Source organism: Fukomys damarensis, unplaced genomic scaffold, assembly GCF_012274545.1.
Source record: "Fukomys damarensis isolate Sample0158 unplaced genomic scaffold, DMR_v1.0_HiC HiC_scaffold_15, whole genome shotgun sequence".
Taxonomy (NCBI): Eukaryota; Metazoa; Chordata; class Mammalia; order Rodentia; family Bathyergidae; genus Fukomys; species Fukomys damarensis.
In genome coordinates, this window is record NW_022900927.1 from 57,583,015 (window position 1) to 57,596,918 (window position 13,904).

General features: G+C 37.5%; 1 protein-coding gene across 1 annotated transcript in view; it reads left to right on the forward strand.

The window, feature by feature from the left end:
• Window positions 1-2,142: 2,142 nt before the first annotated feature.
• The window catches only part of Nedd1 (NEDD1 gamma-tubulin ring complex targeting factor), a 38,390-nt gene continuing 26,628 nt past the window's right edge, over window positions 2,143-13,904 (forward strand). Inside the window, exons 1-4 of the mRNA XM_010629160.2 lie at window positions 2,143-2,286; window positions 5,093-5,187; window positions 9,396-9,512; window positions 13,052-13,192. Of these exons, the coding sequence (XP_010627462.1) occupies window positions 2,151-2,286; window positions 5,093-5,187; window positions 9,396-9,512; window positions 13,052-13,192 (489 nt within the window). The 5' untranslated portion in view covers window positions 2,143-2,150. The remainder of the gene's footprint in view (window positions 2,287-5,092; window positions 5,188-9,395; window positions 9,513-13,051; window positions 13,193-13,904) is intronic.

A 13,904-nucleotide genomic window follows, 5' to 3' on the forward strand; every position in this document is an offset into this window, starting at 1 on the left:
TGCGGTCCACCCGGCCCCAGCCCCAGAGGGGGCCCGGGCGGGACTGGGTAGGTTGGCGGCGACTTTGGGGAGTGTGCTGCCCGGAAAGTTTGCCTCTTTCCTCTAAGTCCTGCTTTATGTAAACCTGAAACACGACTCCTTCGGCCGGCACTTGTGCCCTGTACCTGATAACACCTGTGCGGCCTTCTCGGGCAAGTAGGATGCCCCGTGGTGCACGGAAGTTGGAGAACTTTTATTTCAGTTGGGTGTGGTGGTTGCATTGTCTCCGAAGCCGCTATCTCTAAACCGGGCCAGCAGTGTCCTGACAGCTCTCCTGGGATGCAGCGCTTTCAGGGAGGAGAACGTCATCCCTCTCCTTTAGATAGGTGGGAGATGATCACCTCCCTCTCCACGTTCAGAGAAAAACGTGAAAAGACGCTGCCAAAGTCTCTATTGCGTAAATTCGGGCGGATTGTTGGGAATCTAGCTTTTGTGAACCTTGACTTCGGTGATCAGCCCACTACACCACTTTGCCCAATAGGCACGGTTTTCCGTCCTTGTTCGCTGGCCTTTGAGGTCGGCCTGGCTTGCACGCTCGCCCCCTCTCCCCCTCTCCCCCTCTCCCCCTCTCTTTCTTTGGTACCGGGGATCGAACTCGGGACCTTGAGCTTTCCAGGCAGGCAGTGGCACCACTGAGCTAAATCCCTCCCCCATCATTGTTTCTTGAGGAAGGAACCCGAGGGCACCTGTTACACTTGTTTTAAGTCATCAAGTTGAAACACTGTTCGTCTGCATTTCAACAGGTGACCTTAACGGCTCTTAGTAGCACTGTGTTTAGTAAGATGAACACAAGCATTTGAGTGAGTTTTCTGGTTAAATGTTTTGGCCTTTTTGTAAACTTACTCAACAGCCCAAGAATGAAAGATTCCTATAACTTATCATCCCATTAACTCGCCCTCCCAGTTACAGTCTAGCGGACATAAATGTGATGCTTTGTTGATGATTTGGAGCCTTCTCTGTGACACCACTGTTGCTATGCAGGACTCTTGTACTGTCCATGCTAGGAAGCTGTGGGCAATTATACTTCTAGGCCTTTCTTTGTGCCATTTTTGAGCATTTTTTTCTCACCTGTCATCTGTACTACTTGTTACTCTTCAAAGTGTCTGCCTAGAATGGCTGCCTTGCCTTTTGTTTTCTAGACTTCCTTGGTTTGTGAAATCATCTTGTTATGTGTTTGAATTACATACTATGAATAAGAAAAAGTGAGGGTATCAGAGACTAAGAATTGGCATCTTTGGCTGGATTGCTAATGAGTTACTTGAAAAATTTGGGAAGGAAGACAGGATTCAGACTTGCAGCTATGCTAGTTTACCATATATCTAAAGAAAGATTAGGAAGTTATTTGTTCAGTACCTACTCTATGTTGGAATGTTTCAAGATGCTGATGTGAAAACAAAGAAGAATTTCATATAGTAGTGCCATAAAAAAAGACAAAATTGGGTACAGTGGAACCTCAAATTTACAAACGGCCTGATGTCTGAACAACTTGGCTTAATTAATGGAAGACTCACCTACCTCTTGTTATCTGTAGTGTGTACCCAGATCACAGCTGTATTGACTTACAACCAGCCCTGGGGAACTGGTCGAGTTTGTAAGTCAAAGGTCCACCGTAATTAAACATTGGGTAGTTGGTAAAGAGCTGCTTTCAGAAGCAGAGGTGTTTGAATGAGACCTGAATGGTGAGGAGATGAACATAGATCTAGTGAAAGCATCCAGGTTGAGAAGGTGCAAATGAGAAGACAGTGAAAATGACATTGCCTTGTTGCATGAGGCAGAAAGAAGGTCAATGCACCCAGAGTGGTGTCACAGGGAAGAGAGATCAGAAAGTTCCACAGGAGCCAGTAGTATAAGGCAGGCTGAGGAGGTTGAATAATTACTGTGGGGAGCTATTGGAAAGATCAACTAAGAGTATATGTTTTGGTCTCTGTTTTAGAAAGATCAGTCCAACTACTTTGTGGTGAATACATTGTTTGGAATAAAACAAAGGCAGGTAGAATCACCTATTTTATATTGGATGCTTTATTGTCTGTCTCTCTCTCTCTGTCTCTCTCTCTGTGGTTGTCCTTAATTGTTTCTAAGAAACATTGCTGTAAACTTTTGTAGGTGCAGCCATGCAGGAAAACCTCAGATTTGCTTCATCGGGAGATGATATTAAAATATGGGATGCTTCATCTATGACGTTGGTGGATAAATTCAACCCACACACGTCGCCGCATGGGATCAGTTCGATGTGTTGGAGCAGCAATAGTATCCTTTTTTTTTTTTAAGTAACCACTTTTTATTTGGCATCACAACTTGTATCAATGAAATTTTTGCCTGTAACACATGAGAAATGTATTTTGTAAGGCTATGTATAAGGTGAAATAGTAATTTTGAAAAACAGTACATGTGAATGCATTTTGATGTTTGCAGTTGACTTAAAGTTTAATTGCAACCCACTTTATTAAAAAACACTGCTATTACACAAAATGTATTTTAGTCTCTAGATCCAGACCATAAATTACTTGTGTTACAATTTACTTTTTAACCAAATGGAATGCAACAAGTTATGGCAGGCAGGAAAACTTCCATAGTTTTGAGATGAGGTTTTGCAGCTAAATTTGGATATTAGTGAATCTTATTTGGAAGATTACAAGGGATGTTAGAAGCCAAAAGATTAAAAAAAATTATTCTATGTCCCCATTTTACTGATTTTTAAAAATTTCTCTTTGTATATGTAATGAAAACATCATTTCCTAGACAGATATGGTGGAAGTTGTGTACATTGAATTTCCCTAAGCTTTTCTGATACCCTCCCTGGCCTGGTGAGCTCTTAAATGTGGATAAAATTAACAAGGGAGTGAAGCCTGCATCTCAGGTTTCTCAACCTGACAATATTAATGCTTTTGTTCCCATAATTCTTTGTTGCCGGGGCTTTCCTTGTCTGTACTCACTAGTTGCCAGTAGTACCCAGTACTTCTGCTTTACCAACTACCCAACTAAACAGTGTTCATTTAACCACTTTTATCTTTTCAATGGCAGTTGCTACAATATGAAACCAAAAATGTCCCTAGAATTGCCAGAATTCTCCCAGTTGAGAACCACTGCTATATTTATACAGCCCTGCAAAGTGTTATGACCCTATGAAAATGTCCTGTATAATTGGTGTGCTAGAAATTATTCTTTTGTGATGCACATACACTAAGCAAAAATTAAGGTCAATGTTAATATTATGATATTGTTAAAACTTATAAGTACCGAAATACATTCTATTTCCTGATTCAAGAAAATGTATAAAAACTTAAAGCCTTAAACTTCTTATGACCAGTATCTATTGCAAATACATAACAAAGATGACAAATTTTCTTCTTGAATGAAATTTACTTCATTATTCCTTGATGTGGTATTAAAGTAGTGAAATTCTTTGTTACTCTATTGGTGAAACTTACAGGGAAGTGACTACATTTTGATGAACTCTTAAATATGTAGTAGGGAAAGTATTTCAAAGATTGGCAAATCCATAAAGTTGCTGCCTCCTATTTTTAAAATTCCGTTATGTTTAGAGCTTAATTTTTTTCTGTTACTACCGTGTCAGAGAAAAGGGGCAGTTTTTAATAAGATTCATTATTTTTTGTTTATTTTTGTACCAGGAACTGACATTTACTGGTATGCCACTTAATGTTCTTTCAGCAAACTAATATGGCTGTAAGTTGGTGTTGTGTGACTTTTGTAAAGCTCTCTATTTCTGCATAGTTTCCATCTGTGCGCATGTGCACTGAAAGCCTTCCTATAGTCATGTTCCTGAGGAGTCAGTTACTGAAGAACAAAGAGGTCGGAGACCCGGCGACTGGGGGTCCCGGCATAGAGTCCAAGAATGAGATTAGTCTGATATGCCAGGGAAGTTAATATTTTTGTTTTGCTTTTTTTTGGTTTCTTTAGGTATTGTTCCTATTTTTCTCATGTCTTTTAAAACTTATAAGAGATCTTTAAAAATTTCTGACTCTTTGTGTGGTGGTTCAGACCTTTTCTGTGTTAAGAAAAGTAGTGGTAAGGAGATGAAGCCAAGGAAAGGGAGATGTTCCCCCCCGCCCCAGTTTTATGCTACCCAGGTAAAAATTATTTTGTTTGAATCAGAAAATATAATTACAATCCGTGGTCGACTCTCAGAATATATGAATGCTATACAAACTACCCCCAAGTGATGCAGATAGGAGTCATTGTCTGATTACCCCATCACCATTGCAGACTTTACTTGCTTAACATCATAGCTTTAAACTTCTGATATTTGTTATGGCTTTCAAAATTACTCTTTAAAAACAAAAAGAACCTCAGATTCTTTTTCTTCATTATACTATAATCACTTTAATTTTAAGGTACTTGCTTTGTCTTATGTTGGCTGATTCCTCCATATAATTTCTGTAAATAAGTAAATTTACTTTAAGTAAAATTAATTTTTAATTAGTTACATTTAATTTAAAATAAAGCTAAAATATAACTCTTCCCTGACATTTATTAGTTCAAACTTATTTATAAACTATTGTAAACTATAGTTACTGTTATATTCATTTCTAATGTATGGAAGTTTGAAATGTGCTGTCACAAAAATTCCAGTCCTGATAAAATAAGGTTTCATTTCTTTTTTTAATGGAAATATTGACTTGTTTTTGCTTCCTTGCTTACGTTGTTAGCAAGCAGTGGATTAATAAATAAGTATCTCAAGTAGTTTTAGTAGATGAAAAGACTGATATTTGCTGGTGCTACTTTCTTTCATCATGCTCTCATTCTTGATGGATAAAATTAGACCTTCTTGCCTACCCTGAAAATGGAGTAGTATTTCACATGGGTTAAGTAGCTTTCAAGGGGTAGCCCAGGCCAGGACGGATAGTTTCTCCCTGCAGTAGTAGTAAAGGGAATTAGTAATTAGTAACCTGAGCCATTTTTGAAAGCTAAAGTATAAGCTATATTCATTTGCTTGTCTTCTCAGCATTTACTTGTATAATTGCATTTTTATAATGATAGTCTAGTGCTTGTAGATTCTCATGGATTGTTTGATGTTCCATAACTCTTCGTTTAGATAACTTTCTAGTAACAGCATCTTCCAGTGGTGACAAAATAGTAGTTTCAAGTTGCAAATGTAAGCCTGTTCCACTTTTGGAGCTTGCTGAAGGAGTAAGTATATATATATATTTTTTTTTCTTTAGAATCTCTGTTCTGCGTACGTGGCTATTGCTTATTTGTTATGTTGCTTGCAATGAAAACTACAGATCCTTGAAAGCATCATTCTTAACCTAAATTCAAAATAATACTATAACAACTGAAGGTAAGGTATGTGTGCTGAGTGAAACATCTTTAGGTAAAATAAATATGCATCCTAGGGGAGCAACTGAGGATTGGATTTCATTAATTAGGCCCTTGCTTTTTCATTTCTCCTTTGTAGGTGGGACCCTGTTGATTCTTGACTTAGGACTGTTCCATACCTAGGTCAATAGTTTAGTCTGACCATTGAACGATGATGGTGTAACTACCCTAAGAGACCCCGGACTCAGGACAGTCAGCGGAAGACCCATGTCTTATGGTAGCCCTGTGCTTCAGAGTCTGTCCATCTCGGACTTGGGGGCTGCCTGAGGCCCCCTCAATCTCTCCTTGAACAGAATGGCTTTGTCAAAATGAGCTGTGCTCCCATGGCACACACATGAAGCTCACTGCATATTTCCTTATCTTTTTGTTGTATAAATGAATCCCTCTGATTCAGGATAATATTGGCTTTATTTTTATTCTCCTTGAAAACTGTTTCTTCTTAAAATAAGGTAAGGTGCGAATATAAAGTTACAAATAGTTGGTAACTTGTTCTTTTTTTTTTCAGTGGCAAAATTTCATAGCAGACCTTAAATTATTATGAACTAGCATAGTTTTATATACTGGGATAGGTCAGGTAGTCCACTTGGAAAGCAGCATAGTTAAGTGTATATAAGCTCAGCTAATTTAAGAGAACTTATAATTTTTTAGAATTAAAATGTTTTTAACATGCTTATGGGGTACATTTTTTCTATTTCAGTGCAGGTATACCGCATGTAATGATTAGGTTAATTGGCAATCTTTTTCCTTAAAAATTTATTGTTCCTTTGCACTGGAGACATTCACAATTGTCTCTACTAACTAATTTGAAATATATAAATTGTTTTCAGCCTAAGGTACCCTACTGTGTGCTGTAGAACATTCCAAGTTATATTTTGTAGAGAACTTCTGTTTTTGTCAGTCTTCTAAATTAAATATCTGGTGGCATGGGCATGAAACTTAGTTCCATCCCACAGATAGAGGCTTGGGAGAGAATTCGGCAAAAGGCAGAAATGGACTTTGGGCATTCAAACAGAGCTAAGTAAGATTGATCAAGGCAGAGAATGTCCCTGGTCACTAAGCGAACTGCACTCTTCAAGAGTACACAGAACAACTTAGTCATCTTTGGATCCTGTCAGAGGGTGTCAGCAACACTGGAATTTAATATCAGTGTCAAACAGTTTCTTCTGGCTTCACTACTGTACTTTACTACTTAATATTTATTTATCATGCCTTCGAATTAGTGAATCAGTATTTAGGGCTTTTTTTAGTGTTTAAAATTAACATGATATTTGCAAGTGTGACATAAGTCTAAGGATTTGTGAATGTTACTAATTAGTTGCTGAAACTCTTAGCCCTCTTTCCCGCATTTAAGAAATCACATTGTAATGCACATGGGTAAAGTGAGATTATAGTTCTAATTTTGAATCTCTTATTTATAAAAATATTTTGTAAACATTGGTTCTTTAGCCTTTACTGGAAATTTCTAACATATTAGTGTTACTTTTTGTGAGGGTGAGATTCAAATCCTGTAACTCATGAGCTGTTTGAGGAATTAGATCTTTTCTACTGGGGAAAATAAGATTCCATCCTATTTATTTTAAAATTACAATGGAACTTTGAGTTCTTGCACTTATTTGTTTATAATTTTGTATTTTACTTCTTTAAAGTATAAACATTGATATTGACGATATTATAATAGATATAACAGGCTACTAAGTAGCCTAGAAATTTGACTTATTCTTAGATTTTTAAAAATTGTACCCATTGTCTTATGTCAGTGATTGTGAACCCTTTAGAGCTTTCAGTGATGAAACAGCCAGCTGCAGCACATGTACCATGGGTTCACCACCACTGTCTTATGCCTTGGAGTACAGAGTTCCTGTAGTTATCATTACCCAGTGTCTATTAATTATTTAAGTTCATTAGCTTCATTAATAATTCACATAATGTAAGCTAAGTATAAATATAGATTTCATTTGGAGCCCTTAAGAATAATTATAGTTGTGACAGTTGGTGTCGCAATATATGAGATCTTTGGTAGACACCATTCTGCTTTATTTTCTTTAAATGTTTGTTTGATAGTTCTTAGCAAACTGTCCTGATTTGCAGTGACAGTCAGACTCCAAATCTTACTAGTCTTTAGGTCAGTCAGGTTCTAGGATGATACCTATTAGAAAATCATAACACCTATGCTAAAATAGTGATAAAATGTTTATCCAGCTATTTTTATGCATTAGTTGATACTGTTGGTCCAGAGCTGCCAGAATCCTTGGCTAGTCCAATGGTTCTGTGTGGAGGGGACTGTCTAACCCCTTAGGAATATCTTGAGCAGATGATATATTTGAGGTGCCTGAACTCAGGGTAGCAACAGTAGATCTGATCTTCATCTCTCATTTCTCACATGTGAAACATACCCTCAGAAACGTGAGCTTACTTGCCTAAACCTAAATAGCTTGCCTTTTAACTTAGAACTAAGTTATGATCTTCATTTTTGCCACCGAAAGCAGCATTCAATTGTAGATAAGAGCAATTCCTGTAACTCTGTGGCACCTCCATTGTTCAGATAGGGAAAGGTGTACAACCTTGTGCTCTGCACTGCAGCATGCTTACTGATGTCACCACCAGACAGGTGACATTCACTGATACTTGTACAAAGCACTTGATAACCTCTGTATGTTTAGCTGTTCATTCCCTAAATATTTATTGAATATGGATATGATTCTTAATGAAACATTCTGGTTGGAGAATAAACTACCGTTTAAGCCAAAAATCCAGATATTGGTCATTTCTAAAGCAGAGAACTAACATAAGATATTGCCGTAGCAGCTTAAACTAGGAGGCTAAGGGAGGTCTCCTGAAGAGTTGATAGCTTGCTCTCCAGGCACAGCTATGTAGAAGCCTTGAGGCCAATGGGATTGTTATGATTACAGAATGAAAGGTCATTATGGCCTGAGAATTACTGAGGGGAGAAGAAAATGGTTAAGAGATGAGGGAGGCAGGACTGAGGTGAGTAGGGCTCCCAAAACCAGGTTAACATTTTGGCGTTTCTAAGTGTGACTGGAAGGCATCGAAGAGTCTTACAGGGAGAGAGATGCTCTAATTTTCATTTCTTAAAGTTCACTCTGTACTTTTTGGAAGATGGAATACCACTGTATAGGGAAGCAGGAGTAGAGTCAAGGAAACTAGTGAGGACGCTGCTGCCTTGGCTTGGCAGTGTTTGTGTTAGCGCTAGTAGTTATAGATGAAGTGGGCAATGCAGGGTTCATTTTAGGATCAGAGTTTATGCATTGAAGGGAGAAAGAACAGGGAATCAGATTATTTAGGGTTTTTATTTTGGGAAGCTGGATGAATGGTGTCCGTACAAATGAAATGAAAATGAGGTCAGGTTGGTTTGTTTCTTCACATAGAGCTGGAGTTAGTCCAGAGCCTCATGCATGCTGTGCAGATGTTCTGCCACTGAGCAACACCCCCTAGTCCGGGATGTCCGGTTTTGAGGGGATAATTGAGTCGGGCTCCTTAGGGTGAGATTTACTTAGAAACTTAGATAAGTGTCATCACTTGCTTTCCATATCTATAACATGAGAGCTCTGAACTAGGTGTTCTTTAAAAGCCTCTCTTCTAGCATTTTCTGAGTGGGGGATTGATTTTAATTTGAGATATTCTGTGGAGATACAAGAGCACATTTAATAGAGGGGAAATATTATATTAAGTATTGTGTAAGCTCTGCTGGGAGACCAAGACTTGCTGGTGTTTCCTAAGCTTCGCCTGTCAGCACCCTTCAGTGGAGGAGAGCCCTGACCTAATTTCCTTGAAATCTTGTTTCATTAAAATGTTTGGAAACTGTTGGGTCCACTTGAAAGATGATGAGAGCTGAATCTTCAGAATTTTTCTAGGTGTGATTGGAAACCATTGATGATTTATTAGCATGTATTGGCATGTTTGTACTTCAGAATATTTATCATATTTAGCATGTGCTTACTGTTAATGAGGTGGTAGTCATCACTGGGCTCTATTAAGTTAACTTTTTTTTTTTTAAATAGCAAAAGCAGACATGTGTCGATTTAAATTCCACATCTATGTATTTAGTAAGCGGAGGCCTAAATAAGACTGTTAACATTTGGGATTTAAAATCAAAAAGAGTTCATCGATCTCTTACGGTAAGCAATTTTCTTTTAAATCTTTAATAGAATGGATATTTTTCAGTGTATTTAGTTGCCAAACTTCTGTTTTTGATTCTGGTAAAATTAATACACTTCAAAATTGAACCGAGGTTATGAGAAGTAAAGGTCTGTTTAGTCAAAAACACTTTTTTGTCTTTTCCCTCCATGTCCTATATATTATTAATGCATATTGTCAGTATTTGAAACTTCTTCCTGTTTTTTCACTGAGTTCTACTCCTCTCTCTCCTTTATTTTCTTCTGAAGTATAGGTGGTTGTCATCAGGGATTTTTTAAAAGCACTTTGGAAAAATGAGAGTGGTTGTGAAAAGATAGTATTAAATCCAGCAGTTAGAGTTGGAGATTCAGCTTTTCAGTTCAGTAAAATATCTGCCTGCTGCTGTTTGTGTTATTTTTGCACATGTATTTTCAACTTGGTAGTGAAAATGTTTCCTAGAATAATTTACAACTTAAAAATGTTTAGTTAGCTTTTTGCGGTTTCAGAAAATAAAAACATTCATCTCAAGAAAGTTAGGACTTTTTCAAATTTCTACTTTTGACCATTTTGTCTTAATACCTAGGGATTGATCTATTAACAGTTATTTTTATTTTCTGCTATTTAAAGAAGTTAATTAAAAATTTTAAACATTCTGTGTGTTTGTACACACATGAACATGTACACGGAGAAGGTTAACCTGTAACCTGTAACCTGTGCCTTTGGTGTCAGTGATGACCACCCCCGGCCAGTGTTGTTTTACCTGTGTGTTCACCACTTAATATATCCTTTCACTTCCAGATCATTGTGAGGCAAGTTCCAGGCATCATTTTAGTTAGATTGCTTAATGTCATTGAGTTAATTCTTATTAGAAAAGTGGTATATTGAACATTGATTTCCTGTTCACCTGAACTGAAAAACAATCTTATAATTGCTGCTTAAATACAGCCCTTGGAAATTCATCATTTTAAGTGTAGTTAAACTTTTGAGAATATTAATTCTAAGATCTCTGCTGTGGAATAAATGAATATATAAAGGTACTACTGGTCTCTACTGGTCAGACCAGCACTCTAGCCTAAGAAAGAACAAACAGGAGGAAGAACACTCAGGAACATTTCCTTTGAAGTGAACAACAATGGAGATCCATTTAACAGAGAGCTGCCAAGGACCTACCTGTTTCTGATGTTGTGGAGGACATTGGATTTACAGTGATGGGGAGAAAAAAAATGCATGGTCCTTGTCTGTACTGAAAAACAAGCAAAAATATACATGGTTATGAATAGTAAAAGGAAAGAAAGGTTGTCACTAATGAGAGTAGTTACCTTTTGTTGCATTCTTTGATATGCCAGCCATTGTATTTACAAAGGTTTACTTTTCTTATTTCTACAATGTTTTGGTCACTTTCCTCCTTGCTGGGACAAAATAACTGATACCCCGAATTTAAAAGAGAGGAGGTTTATTTTGACTCATGTTTTCTTCCATAGTTGGTTGGCTCCAAGGCAGGAATGCCTGGCAGAGGAGAGCTGCTCACCCCTGGCAGCCAGGTAGCATAGTGAAAGGGCGCAGCTGGGAGGGAGCGGTACCCTTCCAGGCCATGGCCCCAGTGACCCTCTTCTTCCAAGCAGACCTCACCTGTACAGCCCATCATACAACTCACCTTCCAAATACATGAGGTTTTGGGGCCAATTTTGGATCTAAGCCCTAACAAACAGCTCCGCAGAACAGGGAGCATTAGTTCAGTGTACAGGTAGAGAAAGTAGGCAGAGATGTTCAAGAACTTGTTCTGGATCAGACAGCTAACTATCAAGGACAATTATTAGATGCAAGCACAGATACTATTTATTTGTTAGTCTAATTTTACATTGTGAACTCTTTGAATTAAAGCTACCTAGAGGGACGTACCTACTTTGCACTTGATCTTAGCCAAAAGGCCGAGCAGCGATTGGGGCATACCTACTTTGAATAAGGAGTAGTCTCTGTCTTTTTATCTCGTATTTTAAGAGCTTTATGTACCTGTCCCCACGTTTCATCTTCTATTTGCTTTTCCTTTTTCAGCTTTCCCAGTTACGTCATATGTATTTTTTCCTCTTCTTATTGTTTGAAGTTCTCAGATTGCTTTGCTGCCTTATTCATTCCATTATGAAGTATTTGACCAGTGGTGATAGTGAAATTAATAGCTTAGCTTTTGCCTTTGGATATTTTCTCTAGTCTTCTCCCTGCTGATGTAACACGATTTCTGGTTTGTAGCTGGTGTTTGATAAATGTTCAGTGAATGACTCATTTTCCACAGTTGACATTAGAAGACACCTGTCCCTTTATAAAGCTATAGAAATTATATTGGGCCCCAAATTCTTAATTTCTCAAATAGAAACGGTGCACAAAATATTACTCCATTTTTCTTCTCGCCAGACATCCTCTTCCTTCAGGGTATTTGTATCTTTGATTTAGGAAAGGAGTACCTCTGAAAATGCTTGAAGAACCATTTGGAAAAGTTGTACTCTTATGTGGATATCATAGCTTCTGTTGTTGATATTACTGTAATTATTAGGTACTGGGCTTTATCTTAACGATATGACACCAAACTGCTACAAATTACTGCTAATCCTGATTACCTTGATGTTCCTGCTAGAAATCTCTACTTTGATGTTGGGAAACAGTATTTTGAACTCAGTTTCAAACTCAATACTTCTATTTCCTTAGAGCGGGTTCCCACTGGATTTGAGAAGCAGTCTGGTATTCTGGGAGAATGTAGGCTTTGGGGTTTGACCTGGAAGGCAGGTTGGCTCTGTTGCTTAACAGTTATGTGAGGAGGCACACAGGCTTCTTAGCCTTTATGTACCCCATCGGTATGTGGGCAGAACAACCTTGTCTTTTGGGAGTTTGAAGGATTGAATATAAAGCTCCCTGGACTCAAGGGTACTTAGTGCGTACAAGCAGTTCCTATATGATCGATTTTTTTTCCCGTGTTCCATTTTGCAATGTCTAGTGTCTTTCTCCTTTTCCTGACTACCTCTTATCCTTTAACACTGAACTCAAACTTCATTCCTTCCTCTGTCAAATCAGATCACAATTATACCTCTCTTTTCTCTGCCACTTTTCTGTATCACTCATTTAGCTCTGTCTTTTTTTTTTCTGTATCACTCATTTGCTCTGTCTTTTTCATGTTAATTTAAATGCCTCGTCTTCTCAGGTGAACTGTAATGCTCCAGGACAGACACACTTCTAATAGCTTATAGTGAATGTTGCTTGTCAGCAGGAGTGAGTACTTTCAGGTACTTAGCAAATCACCTTTTCATGCTGTCTCTTGTTTCAGAGTGTTTGGACCATTAATGTGATTGTGAAAAGGGAATCGCTTTCCTGAGAGGATTTGGGGTTGATTATATGGTTTCTTACTAATCTGAATATTTTTTTAAGAAGTTATTTGAGGAAAATGTTAAAGTTGATGTCCCATCGACAAGCATAGCACTTGCTATTTACAAAAGTATGAAAATGGGCTATATGAAGGTTATGGGACACTGTACTTAACATGGTTTCTGTCTTTCAGGATCATAAGGATGAAGTAACTTGTGTAACATATAATTGGAATGATTGCTACATTGCTTCTGGATCTCTTAGTGGTGAAATTATGTTACACAGTATAACCACTAATGTGTCTAGCACTCCTTTTGGCCATGGTAGTAACCAGGTATAGTGTGTGTTTATTCAAAATAAAGTTAATAAGATAGATTTTGCATTATTTTAAATATGAGAATGAATTTAAGTTTTTAAATGTTTTAAATTTGTATTTAACTTGCTTGAAAAACTTCTTGGTAATTTTTAATGGTGCTATGAGAAACATTGAAGTAAGCTAATACATTTTCGATGAGGGTACTTACTTGATTGATTCGATTATGTAATTGAGTTGCTTCCTCCTAGTATTTATATTTTATAAAATGCAGCCACTTAAACCTAAAATAGGATTATTAATCTTTATGTGGCATTTCTGTCACAGAAGTGTTGCATGCTTCAAACTGTGTCAGCTGCAAGATGCATGCTTACGTTAATAAATACCACTAGGTGGACCTGAGGTAAGGCAGGAGGTAATTGAGTGGTGTGTTTTTGGTTTTTTTCAGTATATAATATCGACTTACTCATACATTTCAGATTAATGCAGGCGTGGGGACTCTTTTAAAAAGAAAACTTATTCACATATTTTCCTTTGTCAAAACTTAGCCTGTAAAAATTTCTTTTAGTTTGGGAATTTTGTTTGTGTGTTTTGTTTTTTGTTTTAGTACTGGGGTTCGAACTCAGGACCTTGAACATGTGAGGGAGGCGCAGTGCCACTGAGCCAAATCCCCGGCTAAAATTCCTTTTAAAGAATGAAAATTTTCCTAAGAAATCTAATTCTTGGCTTGCTC